Source organism: Alexandromys fortis, unplaced genomic scaffold (assembly GCF_014885135.2).
Source record: "Alexandromys fortis isolate MF-2015 unplaced genomic scaffold, M_Fortis_MF-2015_v1.1 scaffold_50, whole genome shotgun sequence".
NCBI classification, from domain to species: domain Eukaryota; kingdom Metazoa; phylum Chordata; class Mammalia; order Rodentia; family Cricetidae; genus Alexandromys; species Alexandromys fortis.
Window position 1 is genome coordinate 2,442,814 of NW_026067932.1, and position 19,474 is coordinate 2,462,287.

Sequence of the window (19,474 nt, forward strand, 5' to 3'; positions counted from 1 at the left end):
CCACTTAAACAATCTTTTAGAGAATTTGGGCATAGCTTTTCTCTCTTAAACTACTTCCTGCTGAGCAGGGGTGCTGCTGCATTCTTGGGGGTATTCACAGCAACATTTCAGGGGGTCTCGGTGAATCAAACCACATTCTTCTGGAATGAATCCACAGGTTCTCATCCTCTGTGGAGATAAAAACAGAACCTCTTTTCCAAAGCATCAAATCCTTAGGCCTGTACTTTAAAGTCAAAATACCATTCTTAGCAGTTCCAAGAATCCAATGTCTTTCTGCAGTCCAGAACACAGAAGATAACACAATCAGCATACTAACATACATCTGTACACATTCCATACTCTGTCTCTTTAAAAACTTACTCTTTTTATTCTGACTTTTTAAAAAAACTTTGAGGCCTAATATTCACCCTCCCACCTCCTCTTTATTACTTTCCTGCTGCCCAGTCTTCTGGATGGCGTCCCTCAGAGAACCTCTAGTTCCCAATCTCAGTGGGGCCTCCACTTGTAAAAACTGAACTGGCCCTGTAGTGACATGGAGCTACAAGACGGGTTTGGGTTTTTACAAATTGGGAAGCATAGCAGTGGTCTATCAAATCTACTTATAATTTTTCATAGTAGAACCTTATCAACTAAAAACTTATGTGTATATAAACATATAGAAGGTTCCTGTGAAGGTAGGGAAGATATATATGTATATCTATAATCATCTCATGTTTGTTAGGAAAAGTTACTTCTACTTATTTTTCTACATTTTGAAATGAGTATGGATTATCTGGAATAATATGAGCTGATTTAGAATATCTAAAGTATATATATTTTTAAAAGTTGATTTAGGCATGAGAACTGTCACTTGATTATAAACATACATTATTGCACAAATACATTGTATGTTTGCACAGCGCATCTACACTGTTGGATAGATGTCAACAGCAATTCTCAGTCTGTTCTGAGTTTAAAATAGTGATGCAGACCCATAGAATAGAACCCAGAGATGAATATAAGCATTTTAAAGATCAGATGTTATAAAATAAAGAGAAATAGAAGAATTTTATTAAAAAGCAATAACTTAACTATGGAAACATTTATTTCATAATTCATGTTAAATATAAATGTATAGTTCAGGCTGATGAGATGGCTCAGCAGTTAAGAGCGCTTGCCGCTCTTCCGGAGGACTGAAACTCAACACCTATATTGAGTGGCTCACCACCTGCGATTCCAGTTCCAGGGGATCTGACATCCTCTTCTGGCCTTCATGGGCACGCACATGTGCACACGCACACTTAAACACACACACACACACGGCACATACTTATTCTCACACATATACATGTCAGTTAAAAAAGATCTTGAAAAAATATAAAGAAAATCTAGTATAATTAAGTAATTTACATAAAAATACCACAGAAAATGAAACCAAGCCTCACATAATTTAAAGGAATGATTATTTTCTTAGCGCTGAAGTATGTGTAATGACAAAAGAAAAATATTCATACAATCAATTTACTTTAAAAACAACCTTAGACTGGAGGTATTGTTCAGCAGTAGAGGGGTTGACTAACATGTGAAAGCCCCTGGCTTGAACCCCAACACTAGCAATAAATAAATAAATAAATACATACATAATGATATAAGAGGGAAAGATTTAATTAAAGTGTATACCTCTGCAAAGAACTTGCCATAGCCAAAATCCCTCAAGATAAGATAATAAAGCTAGGGGGAAAAAGAAAACCATTAAGATACCAAAAAGCAAGTGGTCAAAAGCATATGTTCTCAGAGCAGATTCAGGAAAGTAGCTATGAATATGGAAATATGTTCAACCTCGCTAGTTATGAAATAAATACAAATTAAAGTGATAATAAGTTATGCTAACACCCAGTGTTGCTGATGCCAATTAGCACAACCTTTTCGGAAAGCAATTTGGCAGTACATTTCCAAAGTAATAAATATACTCAGTTTGCTTAAATCACTAATTCCAGGCGTGGAATCCGAGGGAGCAACCTGAAAGAAGAAAACCCAAAGCGTAAGCTGCTCTGGCAGTGACATTTATAGTGTTAGAAATCTGGTTTGGCGTTATAATGAGAAAAGTTAAGTAAAATAGATATTTGTATGTCAGCATGATCTTCTGCCTGGTGTTGATGGCCATCTGATTGACATCGCCACTGTCCCTGGCATCCCACCTGACCATTGTAGCATCCTTCCCTCTCGGTTCGGCTGTTTTTAGGAAAGAGCCATGAATTTAGCAAGGATGCTCATATTGGGTTGATGAAGCTCTCTGAGCTGCTTTTCTGTTCCTGTCGTAAAACACCATAGCCAAGACAACTAGAGGAGGAAGAGTTAATTTGGGCTTATGTCTCATTTGTGTCAAGCCCACATTGGTCCTCTGACCTTCAGGGGCAACGTGATGTCTCTTTTTGATGTCGTACAAGTATCTTGAACTTGAGATAAACTCAAAAGTGAAATCTTGATCTCCCAGCCCTCCATTTCTTCAGCAAGCCCCATCTCAGCATGGAGTACCTCTGGGGCCTTCATCCGTCCGTCCATTTCCTCCCCAGAATCCTTACATTGATGCCTTTTCTTCCAATCCTGGTCATCGTGTCTCCAGAATGCTTCCTGAATCTATTTCTACTTCACTGTGCTACCATAGCCCTGGCTTGTGTCATCTCTTGAGGGTCTGTGGATGCCATGAGACCTCCATTGCGAGTCTAGCGGGATGTCTGTCTGTCTGTTAGGATAAACTCTAGAAAGACAAGGACTGTAGCTGTTTAGCTTGCTAGTTTTTCTTTTCCCTTGTACAGCATTTGGCCATGTTAGGAGCTTGCTTATTTATAGAATAAATAAGCAGAATGGTTGCAGTTATGTAAAAATTATGCTTGCGAGAACTGGAAGGAAATGGGGAATAATTAAAGAGCTGATGAAAACAGGATTTAGATACCCATTTTTTGATATTCTTGTTAGACTGATCAAGTATTATCCACACATATATAAGAAACACATAGTTAGTCACCAGCGTGTGTGAGGTAGAGAGAATCGTGGGGTAAAGGAGTCGGCGTGACTGAGAGTTCAGTTGCCTGTGAAGATGAGCTAGCAAAAACAGTTTGGTTTCTTTCCTGTGGTGGTGGTACATACCTGTTACCCCAACTACTCAGAGGCTGTGGCAGGGGGATCACAGATGGCAGCCCGCTGGGTTGGTAATGTACATTAGTGGCAAAGGGTTCGCCTAGCATGTACAAGGAAAACCTTGGGTTCAACCTACAGCCTGAGAGATAGGTAGGAAATGTCTGCTAGAGATGCATAGACTTCAGGCCAGGTGAACTCAGCCTGGAAGAGGCTTCCCGGGTAACCCAGACTTCCCGGGTGTCCCGGGTCCTCGTTCTCCATCACAGGTGGCAGGGTCACCTCTTGGTCCACTCCCACCCCATCTTCCCACCAGGTTCCCTCCTATGCCCGACATCAGTGCATCTTCTAGCATTTAATTCCTTTAATTTCCTTTCTCAGTGGGAGAGATAGCTGCCTTGTTTCTTTAGACATACCATTTGGAGAAATTTGGTTTGGCACCTTGGAATTTCAAGGCTCTTTTTGTTGTTGTTGTTGCTCCTACAAACACACTACACCTTTGCACAGAACGCAGACGCTCACAAAACCCTCTTCCTGTATATCTCTTCATTTATTTAACCACACAGTAAAACCATTGCTAATTTTAAAAGCAGATTGGGCTATTATCTGATAGCATTCATAGGAAGTAATAAAGAGGTGACACGGGTATCTTAACCTCGGAAGATCAAGAAACACCCTGTTAAATAAACCGCAGCCCTACAGCCATGCAGATGAAAATAAAATCCTGTGTTTGGGCGGGAATGTTTAGTGATGTAGAGATACATGCTTGTAAAATGTGTGTACACATTTGCTATTCCAGTTAGATCCACAGTCACCTTAGCATCGTTTGGATAAGGAAATTGCTAATCTACAAAGGATGAATCATGTCTAGGAATTCCTATGAAAATAAAGATAAATAAGGAGACATTTGCCTTACCAGATATTTAAAGTAGTAAAAACTCAGTGACACTGGGGTAGAAATAGATCAATATAGATCAATAGATTTTCAAACAGTACACTTTAGGAAATCGATTCCAAACATGCTGTATCATATATTACAAAAAGGATATCTTAAGGGCCGCAGGAGAGACGGCTCAGCACCTAAGAGCACTTGTTGCTCTTGAAGGTGATCCTGGTTTGGTTGCCAGCACACAGTGGGCAGATCACAGCCGTGTGTAACTGCAGTTCCAGGGGATACTGCCTTCTTGCCTCCATAGGTACCGAGTACATACAGGCGCATACACACATGTGCAGGCAATACATTCAGACACCTAAAATAAATAAATCTAAAAAGTTTCCTCAAGTTATAGCCTTGGCTCAGTGGGAAAAGGAGAGGCTTTGTTGTTTAATAAATGGTTATGATATAGCTAATTAGCCATCTGCATAAAAATAAAATTGGATTTTTATCTCATACTATATATACACACAAATAAATTCCAGATGGGCTAAAGATGTAAGTTTAAAAAAAAATAAAACAGTAAAGATGGTGGAACAATTTAATCCTTGTCTGTGAGCTGGAGTGGCCGAGGCATTTTATAGTCAAAACAAGAACTCCTCTACTTGATTACATAAAGAGATGTTGTTGTATAAGGGCAAGAGCTTATACAAACAAAAATGAAAACAGACAGTAGATTATGAAGAAAGTATGTGTCAGGAATAGGACAGATAAGGATTGGTATCTACACCATGTAGAGAGCTCTTGAAACTGATAAGAAAAACACACAGAGCAGAAATGTGGTCAAAGACTCAGAATATTCAATTCATACGAGAACAAGTCAAATAGCCAGTGAAATATCTCTCTCAGTACACCAGCTCCCTGAAGAAGCCCTCCCTTCTAGGCTGTCTTAGGTGGGGTTTTATTGCTGGGAAGAGACACCATGGCCATGGCAACTCTTCTAAGGGAAAACATTTAAGTGGGGACTGGCTTACATTATCAGAGTTTTAGTCCATTATCATGGAGGAAGGGAGGCCTGCAGCAGGCAGGCAGACACGGTGCTGGGAAAGAGCTGAGAGTTCCCCATCTTGATCCACAGGCAGCAGGAAGGGACAGTATGCCACAGGAAGCCTGACTTGAATTTCTGAGACCTTAAAGCTCACCCCCTAGTGATGCACTTCCTTCAACAAAGCCACACCTTCTCCAACAAGGCCACACCTCCTAATAGTGCCAGTCTCTGGGAGCCTATGGGGCCATTTTCACTGAAACCACCACACAGGTCTAAGAGTGACTTACCGTAAGTCTCTAGGGGGGATATCAGGGATATAAACCAACCACATGATACGTGTTTTCCCCCCCTGCACAGACCACAGTGACCATTGTGGGAAGCGTCTCTGCAAGACACTCGGAGTGCGTGGTGAAGAACGCGGACACGGGCAAGCTGCTCTGCCAGGGGAGAAGCCAGATGAACCGGACCTGTGCCTGCAATATCCCAAGCAGACCCAGCTATAGTAGGTGGATGCCTCTGGGCATTGTTACAAAGTCAAGAAGCAAGAGCACCTCCTGTGTTCAGTTCCTGGGGATCGGCATAGCTACCCTGTCTTCGCTCTTCCTCTCCCTCTGGTTCCCACCTGGGTCTTCTACTGCTCCATGTCCTGTGTGGACCCAGCACCCCACTCTCAGATATGGCTTGGGGAGAGCAGAATACATTGGCTAGGAGAGTCTAGAAAAGCCGGACACCACTAGGCTGATTCTGTCCAGGTAGCTGAAATAATTCAGAGTTCAGAAGAGCAGGAAGTGCCTTAGGCGGGCTGAGAAAACATAAGTTCAGTGCATTCATTCATTCATTCATTCATTCATTCATAAGGAAGTATGAGTGCCTGTGTACCAAGTATTGTGCTCGGCTCCAGGAGTGTAGAGATGAAAACACATTAAGGTGACCCTTGCTCAGAACCCTTATAACCTGTCAGGGTTAGACTGTAGTGTATAAATGTTGGCATGCAATGTAGTGTATAAATGTATGGATACTGGGAGCCCGTAGCCCTGAAGGCACCTGGGGTGGGCAAGGATCTCTGTCCGGAGTAAGCATTATCAATCTTAGAAGAATGAAGGGTGGGAGAAAAGGCTTTGATTCAAGAAACCGCGAAAGGATCTTTATGAGTAAGGCAAGCGGGTGGGGTCGGGGCAGGGGAAACTGGACGGTAGGGGAGATGAAGGACCATAGAAAGCTATGTGAGCCCCGGGCTCTGTCCTGGGAGCGATTAGGGAATGCTGAGCGGTTGAGCTGCAAGTTGCTTCGTCAGGTTCATTAGCAGAGAGACACAATTGTGGGTAGTCAATCCCTCCCACTGGAATAGAAGCAAGCCCTGTGGGGCAGGGGACTTTAAAAATGCTTTGAGAAGTTCTCTGCTGTGCTGAGAACTGGGTCTGGCCCGGTGTGTTCATTTGTAGTCAGTAAAGTTTTAGTAGTGGATGGACAGATGGATGGCAATGCATGGGGGGGGGGGGGGGGATGGAAATGAAGGACCAAAATACTTAGTTACCAAGGAGCAACTAGTAGAAAAGTCATCACAGTGGTCCAGATAAGAGAGATTGGGGGCTGGAGTTAGAGACAGATGGGTATGAAGAGATCCAGGGATGTCCAGGATGCTCAAAAGAGTCTGTTAAGATGGAAAAGACTTGAAAGTGTTAAAGTGATGGTGTAGGTCTCCCGGAATGTGTGGTGTGATCATACTGGAGCTAGGAGTTGTTGTGGGCAATAGAGTGAATATTGGGTGATATACAAGCAAATGGAACTCACTGCTTAGCTCCAGAGGCTCGGGGATCCCCAGGCAAGAGTGCCAGAAGATTCGGTGCATAGTGAAGGCTCACACACAGCTTCAGAGAGGATGCTCCAACCCTCTCTTATCAGGACACCAATCCCATTCATGAGGATGAAGCTGTCATGATTAACTACCCCCAAAAGGCTCCACTTTGCAATATTATCAAATTGATTATTAAACTCCAAAATAAAAAATTAGAGGGCATACCAAACACTGAGACCACAGTACTCAACTTATCCTTTACCCCTCAAGAAGGAATTTGATGTATAAAGCCAGAGACACAAGCTAAACATAGTCCTTTGTAGCCATTGGGTCTGAATGCTTAAAAAGCACATCAATTTTCTGCCTTGTCACCACCGGACAGATTTTTAAATGCACTTCCGGTTAAACTGGACCATTAAAGATACAAATCTTGCTCACCTATAAAATGTGACTTTAAAGTGTCTGAGAGTACCTTATAAAGTTAACCAGTGGTACTATGATCTCCAACAGCTGCTCTCCCTTCCCCACCCTTGGCTGAGTGGAACGAGTTCAGTTGTCCGCATTTCATGCTCAGCTGTCTAAAGTCATTGACAAAACTTAGTTCATGGGCTGTGTGTGTGTGTGTTGAGATGATCCCACAATGTAGTGAGTCCTCCCAACTCAGCCTCCTGAGTGCTAGAATTAATTATATATATGAGCCATCATGGTGAGCTTCACGGCCTTACCTCTACTATCAAGTTCTGTTTCCCATATACTCTGAAACATTGGGGAAAGGTCTTGTTCCTCCCAGACAGCCTCCTCGGTCTGATCTGGCCTTCCCAAGCATTCGCTGGTTCTCCACAGGCACTCCTATCTTCACCCAAATACTACACAGAGCTCAAACGACTCCCAGGGTGTTCCCTTGATTTCTGTGTCTTCTTCACCTTGGCTATTTTACATCTTCTAGGAGAACTGTAAGTGCTTCCAAAGGAGACATTGTGAATATTCATTTCCCTGTGAAATTTCCAAGTACTGTGCACGGTTGGTGCTCCGTTAAGTTTGCCTTCTGCAGGCACTTGTCAATTCTATGGAAATGTATTTTCCCTGGGAGTCCCTAGGTGCTAAATGGCCATGTGTTCGTTTCCATAACATGCATCAAGTGTCTGTTCAGGTGCTCCAGCCAAGAGGTCATGTCAGCCCTCCAGACCTCCTTGTCTTGAGAACAAAAGATTATCATTTCACGTAAGCCCCACTTGACGTGAACAGAATGTGGTAGGGAATTCTAGCCATTGGAGTGAGTCTTCGTGATGGAGAGCAGCATTTCCATAAAGAATCCTTAGACTCTGGGTGTTGACAGAGGTTTCTCTCCCACCAGGTCCCACAGTCAGTCGTTCAGTCCCAAAGAAATACACAGAGCTCTACATTAATCATAAACTGGATGGGCTATTAGCTCAGGCTTCTTATTAATTAATTTTTACATCTTAACCCACAATTCTTGTCTGTGTTAGCCACGTGACTTGGCACCTTTCATCAGCGAGGCATTCTCATCTTGCTTCCTCTGCGTCTGGGTGATGACTGCAGACTGAGCTTTCCTCTTCCCAGAATTCTCCTCTTCTTGTCGCCCCACCTCTACTTCCTGCCTGGCTACTGGCCAATCAGCGTTTTATTAAAAATAATACAAATGACAGGATAAAAGACCATTGTCCCACAGCATTTGGGAATGGTGCAATAATAAAGCTTCAGGAAGGAACTTAGGGATATCCACAAAATCACGTAACAATGTCAAGATTTCCATTTAATAAGCCCAGTGGTCCATGAATTCTTATAAGGAAGAAGATATTAATTCCTCCATTGGACATAAGAGGACTTGAAGGGTGTTGCTATGGATCCTGTGCTCAAGCAATGGACTATGTGTTCATCATGTTGGGAGGGGCATTACCATATACAGGTTCTGAAACCCAACCCAACTCAGCTCTGCTGAGTCATGGTGCCTTAGAGTATAGCCCTGGTATTGCTATAGCCCTAAAGTTCTTGTGGTTCTGATCAATGGCTGGGTTTGAGTATCGATGCCTCAGATCCAGCAGGGAGGTTGAAGGAGACACTGAAAGCAGCTTTTCTCTACCGCTGACTTCGCATAGGTTTTACCCTCATTCTTTTGGAGTTTTCCAACCAACGGATAAGGTTTTCAAAAGCCAACAGCAACAAGAAACAAAACACCTTCATTTGACAACAACTGCCTCCACCAAGGAGATGACTGTGTCTCACCCCAGGGTGCCACCCTCAGGGTTTGTTAGGTAAATACTTATAGGGCATGGCTCTTTCTGAAGGTGCAGGGTTTTCTTTTTCAGCATCCTGGCATTCATATTCTAGGCACTTCTTGCTCGGTGACTTGTTTTATTCTCACGCCTTGGCCAATTACAAGCTGAGGTAGTGATCCCAGCGAGAGCATGGGATGTAAATGGGCTGTAAAATGGCTTTTCCTGGAGATTATCTGTGGGTGCCTTGGAGCTAGAATTGGGCTCAGTCTGTTTGGAGGCTTGTGCTGCGCACTGTGACTGCCTGGCATGAATGGCCCACGGGGAAGGAGCCACATACCGACTCAAATGTTGGCGAACAGCTGGCACACCCGAGCCCTCTGTGTTGAGAAGGCGAGAATATTTCTTTCTTATTTTGCATTCCAGCTATGCTGACTATGGTGGCAACCCACCGTGAATGATTCCTTTCCCTTCCTTTCCTCCAGATGTCTTTGTTGTCAACGCAACCTTCTCCTTCCCATCTTGGAACTTATCAGAAAGATTCAACTTCACCGACTGCACGTCATTAAAAGAGTAAGACTGGCTTTGAAATTTAACTGTTCTCATTGCTTTGAATTTATTTGGTTTACCCCTCAATTTCCTAAAGAACTCTTTGGCAGACTAGAACTTTCCAAAGTGCCTTTTGGAGCATGGCCTAACGGGAGCTAGGAGAGTCGCTGAGGTAATAAAGCCGTGCTTGCTCATTCAAGCCCTAACAAGAAAACTGGAGCAGCTGAGCAGAGCGCATGCGCCTAGGTGTCTCTATCAACAGGGAAAGGTATTCTCCCCAGACCCAGAGGACCAGGGAAGGAAGGAGTACCACTAGACTCTCCTCCCATAATACAAACAATCTTGGAAGTTTGGCCAGGGCAGCATGAAGACAAGCGAATCAGACAAGTTGAAGTTTCCCCTCACCAAAATGACATATTCATTTTGCTCTCTTTCTGTGGTGCTAGGGAATCGAACTCAGGGCTTAGGGCCTGCTAAGCAAGCATTCTACCTCTCAGCTATCCCAGCCTGGTTCTTCTGTTTATTACCATTGGCCCCTTTCAACTATGAACCCTTTGAGTTTGAACTCCTGCTCCCTCCTGGCTCCTAAAGCAGAGAGGAAGCTGAGGAAACAGACCTTTGAGAGGCTCCCCCTCTGAAGCTGACACGAAAGGAAGACGTTTAGTAATTGGCTGTGTTGTCAGAGGTCTGTTTCTCATTCTGAGGTCTGATTGGCCAACAGCATGTAAAAGTTTTCAGCCTGACCTGGAAGTGACTATAGGGGAAGTGAATTCATACTGTTAGGTCATCGTTACCAAAGAAGGGTATTGAAAGGTGATATCTGAGAAATGAATTTAGGGGAGAAAAATAGAAAACTTGCTGTTGAGAGCCTCGAGTCCAGTGATCAGCAAAAGAGGATGGAATAGATCTTAGGGGTGCAAGGAGAGTTGAACAATGCCTCTCTGGAGAACCCCTACTTTAGAGCCCAGCTAGAAGGAAATGACTTAGCCCAGGTCCCATGGCTAGGTAAGTAAGAGTCAGGACTCAGCTCTCTCTTCAAGGGAACTGCTTGCTCTTTGGAAGCTGGCCTGGGGCCGAGGCTCCCACCTGAAGGGAGAGCCATTTTCTGCAGCGGGAAATGACTTTCTGCAGGTTAGGCTCTCGGAACGCTCCAGCGTATCTGAATCCCAGCCTGGGTGCCTTCCGCTGTGTGGTCACCGCATCGCCAACGGCTGTGGCTGTGTTCTGTTCGGGCATCCCTTGGACAGCTTTCCAGACCAGCCCCCCATTTCCCCTCTATTTCTACCACCTCCTCCTCAATTCCGATCATTCTTACGCACGTTTTTCGAGCCCTCCCCAGTTTCCCGCGCACAATGGCTCATTTGATTAGTAGACACAATTCTTCCTTCGTCTGATTGTAAAGCAAATAGTGGTGCCCACCCCCCCTCTGGCTGCCAGGTAATGCTTTGTGTCTCACATCATGTAGCTGGCAGCTGAGCTGCTCCACAGGGTGAGGGCTTACTGATCTGCTGAGTGGCGGTGGCAGGGAGGGGGGAAAGATCCGTCTTTAGGTAGGGCTTACCTGAAGGTGGACCAATAGCAGCCATGTTCGGAAGCAGATTCAGTGGGTTCCTCTTATCAACAGACCTGCAGATGACCCCAGCTGCAGGTCTCCATGGCAACACCTCTGTAAGTGTGATGACAGTCCGTCAACTCACAGGGCTTCCCAGAGAAGGGCACAAAGCCTGACTCTCTGCCCCAACCTCAAAGGACCGCCTCTTCTCCCTCTGTCCATCCTGGGCTATCCGAAGATTTTATTAACGGTAGTAGTAGTGTTTCTATTCTTTTATGTTCTTAACATGTAGCACCCCAGAGGGGAAATCTAGAAGATGAATAATCCCCGAGAAAAAAAAAAGAATTAATTTGGTTTTCCATGTTGCCAGATGCCCAGCATGTATCGGAACTGGCTGTGCTTGGTGTAAACGTGACGGAAAATGCATCCACCCCTTCGCATCCTGCGACCCTTCAGATTATGAGAGGAATCAGGTAAAGTGACGTTCGAGCTATTACGAGGTCTTTCAGAAGCAGGTGCCGGTGCGCACCCAGCCCCACCCCTTCCTGTGCGTCTCGCTCTGATGCTGAAGGGATGTTCTCCAATGCAGGAGCTCTGCCACGTCACTGTGGAGAAACCACCCAAGGCCCCGGGAGGAGGAAGAGTCAAGGAGAGTAAGAGTAACAGAACCGACCAGTCTTCGCAGGTTAGCCTCAACTTTTGTGTTGATAGTGGGGGAAAAGAAAATCCCCTTTGATTTTGATGATAACAACTGCTACTTTGGGTTTCTTTTTATATATATATAAAAAATCCCCATTTTACTTACAACCCAGATTCCTTCCACAACTTTTTTTTTTGAAGGGGTTCATTTTTAACCAAGTTTCACATAATTGGCTCAATACATCAAAGACTTCACACGCACATAAAAGAAATTAAAACTTTGTGATTATGAGAAATGATGCTGTTCCGGTAGAAGCAGGATTGCAAAGGTGACTTTGTGGCTCACTGGGGGAAAGTATAGCTCACAGCTGAGGCAGCCTCAGTCCAAACAAGACATTACAGTTAGACTTGCGGCTGAGGCTGTGTGTGAGGATGGGATCTAGGCAAAAGATGCACACTGGCCTGGCCTGGCTTGGCTTTCTTTCACTTTGTAGAGCTGATGGAACCCGTCGATAGTAATGCCAAGATAGGGCAGCTGCAGAACGTGCCTGAGAGAGACACTCTTTTCAAAAGTGCTGGGGTTTTTTCCTGTGCAAATTTCCCGGGATCTCCTTTTGCTTTCTTCCTAGTTCCAGTTAATCACCCAGCTCAATGTATCTCTCCTGTGTGACAAGAAAGGCTGTGAGCGTGTGAATAGTTGTGAGCAGGATGCAGGTGACTGTTGAGGACACAGCTCAGGGCTGGCTTCCTTCAGCTGACAGAAGTTCATTAAGTGTTTACCTATGGGGACACACACACACACACACACACACACACAAAGCGGACAAGTTCTCTGTCTTACGCTCGTTGGAGTCTGTCAGAAACAGACAAATTAAGAACAGCGTTGGAAGACATTCAGAAGGCCCAGCTTTCCATTTCGTGCCTAATCAGTGGCCCCGACTTAGCCGTTTGCAGCTATTAAGGTCAAGTGTCAATACAAATAAGTAGCACCTTTTTAATCGCTACTGAAAAGTTGATAGTAACTTCCGGTGAATTAAGTAACGGGCAGGAGGGCCTGTGAATCCAAATGGATTATGCAGTTAATTAAGGCATTAGAGAAGCTTGGTGTGCCAATACCTCTGGCCTGTGAGTCTCTGAGGCTTAATTAGGCGATGGGCTGCCTCTCTGTCCTCGGTGGTTTGTAAAACCAAGTCACAAGTGACAGGAGCTCGGATGGCGGACACAGAAGCTTTCTTGTCTTTTAATTACACTCGGTGGTGGTCATTCTCAGTTTTGGTAAACTACACGGAACATCAAATTTACTGTCTTGGCTATTTTGAGTGTGCCTTTCTGTGGTGGAAGTTGGCCCTCACTTTTCTGGTGCACCCTATCACCAGAATCCTTTACATCCTGCCGAACTGAAACTCAACACTCATTCAATAACTCTTCCTCCTCCCCCTCCTCCCTCCCCCCTCCCCAGGCTCCTGGACCTTCTATTCTACCTGCTATCTGTGAGACAGAACTTATTGTGGGCCCCTCATGGAAGTGGATTCAAGCGGTTTCTCTCTTGTAACTGGCCTCCCTCACCTCTCATTGTGCCCTCAAGGCTCAGCCATGTTGTCGCATGGATCAGACTTTCTTTCCTTTCTAAGGGTGAATAAAATTCTTGTATATGTATATGACATTTTATTTATACGTTCTTCCACCCATGGGCTCTTGGTTTGCTTCCCCAACTCAGGAAATCTGACACATGGTTGTAGGCATAGGTGTACGACTGCCTCTTTCGAGCCACCGAGTGTTTCATTCTTTTGTTCAGCAGCAAAAGTTAAGACTCCTGGGTCATGCTGTAATTCTTTTTATATATTTTTTTTTCTGCAGAACAACCGTGCTGTTTTCCATGGTAGTTTCACTAGCCGAAGGGTCCACTAATAGCACTCAGAGGTTTCTGTTTCTCAAGGCCTCCCCAACACTTACCTTTTTTGTTGTGTTTGGTCATTACCAAACTCGCAGATGTGAGGTGTAATTTGAGTGACTTTGGCTTTCTTCTTCTTGCAATCTGTGACACCTACACCTTTTCCCTTTGCTTGCTTGCTACCTGGTGTCCCCTTCTACTGAACCCCTCCCCCTTCTCCATGGTTTTGATTCGTTAACTTATTCTTTGTCTGTTGGCTATAAGAAGCATTTCCTGGGTTTTAGCCCTGTATCAAATATAAGTATGTCATTAAAAATACTTCCCTCAGCTCTGTTTAGAACATCTGTGGGGTGTGTGCATGTGTGTGCGTGTGCATGTGTTGCTGGATCTCACACCCAAGGGGTCACACATTACTAGTGAAACACTCTACATTAAGTTACATTGCTGGCCCCATTGTATTCTTTGATACATAGAATTTTTAATTTCACTGAAGTCCAAATGGCCTATTTTTTTTCTTTTTTGTTTCTTGTGTTTTGGGAGTCAGATGCAAGAAATCACTGCAAAACCAATGCGATGGTCCCTTTCAAACATCAGATTTTCTTCTTAGAGTTTTAACTCACTTGTGCATACCTTGGCCAGTTCATGAGTCATCTTTGTCTATGTAGTCAGGTGAGGTCCAGTCATCCTTCTGTGTCTGGATACTCAATTTTTCCAGCACCATTTCTTGAGCACCCTTTGCCTGGTCCAGTGATTATAACATCCCCACTGACCATCATTTGGGTTTGCATGTGAGGCTTTACTTCTGAGGGTTCTTTCCTGGCCCATGGCCCTGTGTGTTTGTCTTCTTGTTAGTACCACATTGTCTGAATCTTACAATTTTTCAGTCTGTTTTGAAATCAGGAAGTATGAACTTTCTAAGGTTTTTCTTGGATTTAAATTTTGCTTTATAAGAAAACGATGCAGGAAGTAGAAAAAGACAAAATCTCCTAAGTAAATTGGGAACATGGGGATCTTGGGAGAGGGTTGAAGGGGGAGGGGAGAGGTAGGGAGGAGAGCAGAGAAAAATGTAGAGCTCAGTAAAAAAAAAAAAAAAAAAAGAAAACAATGCGCAAAACTTTGACTCAGTTTCCTCTGATAGTACCACCTAGCAAAACATAGCTGAAGATCTCAGCAGTGCTAATGATGTCAGAGGTCAAGGTGTAGAAGGCTTATCGCCACAGGACTTCAGGCTGCCTTTTCATAGCCCCTTCTGCTGCCTCCTCCCTCCCGCCCATCAGCTCTGGTGCACAACCAACATCTCTATAGTCTTGTCACTTCAAGAATTTTATGTAAATAGGATCATCTAGATGTACCCTTTGGAAGATTAGTTTCTGAAATTACATTTATCTTTATGGACGCATAAAAACATAAAGAGTGTCCGTATTAATGGGGTACCACGTGACACGATTACCTGAAATTCAGCCGAGCACTTGTGTGTATCAGCAAGAACGCTGCAGAGCAGTGCAAGGCAGCGGCCTTTGTAAATGTCTTCAAGAGAGGAGGAGGATGTAGCTGGTGCATCTTGACTTCCTGTATGGTACCTTCCTGTGCCTTCTAAACTGGGAAATTGGTTTTAAAAGTAGGGACACCAAGAGAGAAGGGCGAGTCTGAAAATAATTCAGGGCCAGGTTTGCCTTGGGTGTTTCTCTTTGGATTGCCTTTCTACGTTTGGATAAAGGTATTTTATTGATACTGAAACATTACATTAAATAGGTGACGCAGAACAGGATCTCGAGTTTGGCTGGTAGGGAATGGTGCACTGCTTGGCACTGGAGAGCCTTTCTGTGCTCTGTGAAACACTGCTGTCTTTCATTATCATGAGAATGTGAAACTCTCTGGTGTGCACTGTTGGTTCCCATGTCCACTTTGTGTGGTGGATCCAATGGTTCAAGCAGAGCAGCCAGTGAGCTTTTCTTGAATGCATCTGTGCACATCACCCAGGCATCAAATGCTTCCTGCTGGTCGGACACTGGAAAGGCAGCAGGTGCCATCTGAGGCTGAGCTGGAGTCTATGATTTCTACAGGAAGTTAGGGCACATCTGTTAAATGTTGTCATAGTGACTACGTGCATACCACGTGTGGTACACAAATGAGTCAAGTCCCTCTCTGGCCATCAGTCCTAAGAATATTATCTATGACAGCATACATAGCAATACATGATTTAAATATCTATGTGTATAAATAGATGCACATATATAACTATACATATAGATATATGCATATGTGTGCATGTGTATATGTGAACTGAAAGTGCAGAAACTTAAATCCTGGCTATGCCCAGGGTCTCAGTCCTTCCTGTTTATCTAAGCCCAATGCCTGGAGATTAAACACAATGTGGTTGGTTAAGTCTCTGATGGATGGATGGGCTGATTGATGGTAATAACATTTCAGCCCCCTTAGATGGTCAAGAAACATCTAGACAAATTATGACAGAGGAGTGTCTATATGAAGGAACCACCCTAAGTGAAAGTGTGGTCATGGCCAGAAGATCCAGGAACTCCTCAGTAATTGTTAGTCTGCACAGAAGAAGCAGGGAAGAAATAATAGCATGCAGAGGGAAATGAGCTGGGGCCTGCATATGGTGGGGTGTATGGCCCAGATCTTTGGGGGCTTTGTCTTCTTTGGTGGCAATAAAGCACCAATCACTACATCTATTTTAATGCCTGGATTTGATCATCCGAGAATGCGGTGCTCATAGACGAGGATTCCTGGTTCGAACTCAGGATGGTTCCTCTCACCTTCTCACGATCCTAGGTGTAACTTGATCCAGGGTACCCTGACCCCGAAACAGGAGCCATCATTTGTCAGGGCTTGAATGGAAAAGCAGGAGCCAAGTTGGGAAGGAAGCCCCAAGTCTCATCTGACCTAGAATGAGGACAACGATTTGCCATAAAAGCCAATCCTAACCTCTCTCTCCTAAAACCATAAGATTGTTGGTCCTGGCACCCGAGTTGGTGGCCACCTTTCCTTCCATTTCCTGTCTTTTATCTGGTACCCTCACCTGTTGGGAGCAGGTGTGGCTGCCCCTCCTGTTCTCAAGGAAGGCTGTGATGATCTGTGTTGTGACATAGATGATTTTTGGTCATGGCTTTTAGGGTTTTGTTGTTGGTGGTGGTGGTATGGTTTGGTTTGGGTTTGTTTGTTTGTTTTGATTTTTTTTTTATCCCAGACAGATTCTCACTATATAGCTCTGACGGTCACTGTGTAGACTAGGAATTCACTGTGTAGTATAATTGGAATTCTCTTTGGGCCCTCAACCAGCTCCCAAACAAAGAAACACAGACTTATCATTATACATGCTTGACCTTATCTTATGCTTGTCCCATAACTCCTTTAACTTAATTTACTGTCTCTCTTCATCTACATTTTTCCTCAGGGCTTTTTACCTTTCTTTCACTCTGTATGTCCTGCCTTCCTGCTTCCTTCATGTTTGTCTGTTTGGTCCTAGCATTGCTTTTTCTTTCTTCTTTCCTACCCCTCAACCTAAATTCCTCTTCCTACTTACTCTCCCTGCCTGGAAGTCCTGCCTACAGCTCCTTCCTCACTATTGGCCATTTAGCTTTTTATTAGACCAATCAGGTGCCTTAGGCAGGCAAAGTAAAACAGCTACACATCTTTACTTATTTAAACAAATGCAATAGTTAAACAAATGCAGCACATCTTTACACAGTTAAACAAATATTCTGCAACAGCATAGAGTAGGCTGGCCTCAAACTCACAGAGCTCCACCTGCCTCTGCTTCTAGATTACTGGGATTAAAGGTGGTACCTTGCCTCTGTGGTCATCTTTATTTTTTCTCATCTTTATCTATGCTTGTCATCATAGGACATAAATCAGCCATGTCCATCTGTCCCCTGTTCTTCAGGAGTTTATATTTACCTCCTTTTCTTTTCTGCTGATCCTCCACTCTTCCTCCATGACTTTGAATGTGTGCTTTAATTTCTCACAGGCAATACCAAAGGGACCCTTTCGAGAACCTTGCCTTCAGAAGGAAAATTAAATTTAACATAGACTTTTTTTATAAAGTAGCTTCTATGGACCTAACACTGTTCTGCATTAATCCCATCCAGAGGGTGTTTGTTGAGCAACAGCTGTGTGTTGGGCAGGCCCAAGACAGACCCACAAGGAACTTGCACTGTCAAACTTAGAATGTTTCAGAGTGAGGAAGTGTGAGATTCTTTGTCATAAAAGAGTTGAAAATACGTAACAGGAAAAGCAACTAGAAAGAATGCCAGAGGGGACTAAGTAGAGCGGTGACAACTAATCTTCATTCGGCCCTTGCTGTGTCATAAATTCACTGTTTGCTTATTTAAGCTCCACAGTACCACATTTTACAGGCATGGGCATCCCCAGGTCACAGAAGCGAGTCTTCATCTCATGGAACAGAACATAGGTTCATTACTCTTCTTTGGAAGTTTCCCATCTACGTTCTAAGACTTTGCTGGCCTTTGGCAGTTCCCAGAACCTACTAGAAGTTACATCCCAAGTTCCCTGGAGCCTGTGCTGTGCCATCTATGAAGGGGGATTTCCTTGGGGGGCTGAGCATCAAATACATCGCCTTGTTCATTGAACTCTCCCATTATTCTTTGATGGGATTGTATTCTGCTCCTTTTTTTCCACGTCTCGTTCCCTTTTACACTTTCCCATCTCCACTGCTGGTCCCCTCTCTGCTCACTTTATACATATTATTAATATATTACATCTCTCCTCTTCTCAGTCATTAATGAAGATGTTAAATAATTCTAAACCAAATACTCACCCATTGGGCCCAACAGGACACTTTCTTTTAATTAGTTGTATTACCTTTCATCCCTCTTATGTCCTTTGACTTCATGTTTCCTGCTGATTTTGAATCCATGTGACTCTTTATCCGGTCCTGTTTGAACGAATTTCATGAGTGCAAATCTGAGGGATGTTTTACCAAGTGTTGATTCAGGTCCAGACCTACAGAGAGCTTCACTATATTCAGAGTTTCTTCCCCTAACAGATTAATAGAGTGCAGCTTGTTCTTAATAAACTGCACCTTCCTAAGGCACCTCTTTCTGATAGTCTTTCACCCATGGTGATACCTTCTCCACTAATGTCATGGTAATTTGAGCGGAGCTGGTGTCAGACTTCACAGAAGGTGCCTGTGCCACCAGAGTTCATCCTCTCAGACTCTGTAAAGGAGAACTGTTGAGGACAGGTTAGACACTTTTCCAACAGCTTAGTTGGAAGATAAAAATAAGCAGCCATTCCACAAACCACCTAATTAAGTAGTTTTCAATGTGCTTTCTTGATGCAAAACAATGAGAAACCTGAGCTTATTTTTTTTTTTTTACAAAATAATTTAAAATTTACCATCACTTAAAAACAACCCATTTGCAAAGTGGAACTAACAGGAAGCGGACCATTCTGAAGTTAATTGGTGAAGGGTGGTAGGCTGGGGTGGTTCCAGTCAGCAGGGTCTTGATTTGGTGTATGAAACCTTGGATCTAGGAAAGAGCCTCGCTGTCGAGCTATGAGAAGTCCTGGCTGTATCCAGCCCAATTATGGTTTTCAACCAACCCTTCCAGCCCTTCTGCGTGAGTCTGAGAGCTGGTTGCATCATGCTAGGTTGTGGATTACCTTTAGAGTACAAAATCAGATCTAAAGTACAGAGGGTGAACACGTGGTGGGAAAGACTGTCCATTGCTCTTTTGTCTTCGTTGTATTTTTAAAGTTATCAATAAATATAAAGAGTATTTCTGTGAAATGTTG

General features: G+C 43.8%; 1 protein-coding gene across 6 annotated transcripts in view; it reads left to right on the forward strand.

The window, feature by feature from the left end:
- The window catches only part of Plxnc1 (plexin C1), a 159,021-nt gene that overhangs the window by 69,036 nt on the left and 70,511 nt on the right, over positions 1-19,474 (forward strand). For all 6 annotated transcript variants that reach the window (XM_050145566.1, XM_050145570.1, XM_050145569.1 and 3 more), the window contains exons 6-9: positions 5,394-5,538; positions 9,551-9,638; positions 11,537-11,639; positions 11,756-11,851. In XM_050145566.1, the coding sequence (XP_050001523.1) occupies positions 5,394-5,538; positions 9,551-9,638; positions 11,537-11,639; positions 11,756-11,851 (432 nt within the window). The remainder of the gene's footprint in view (positions 1-5,393; positions 5,539-9,550; positions 9,639-11,536; positions 11,640-11,755; positions 11,852-19,474) is intronic.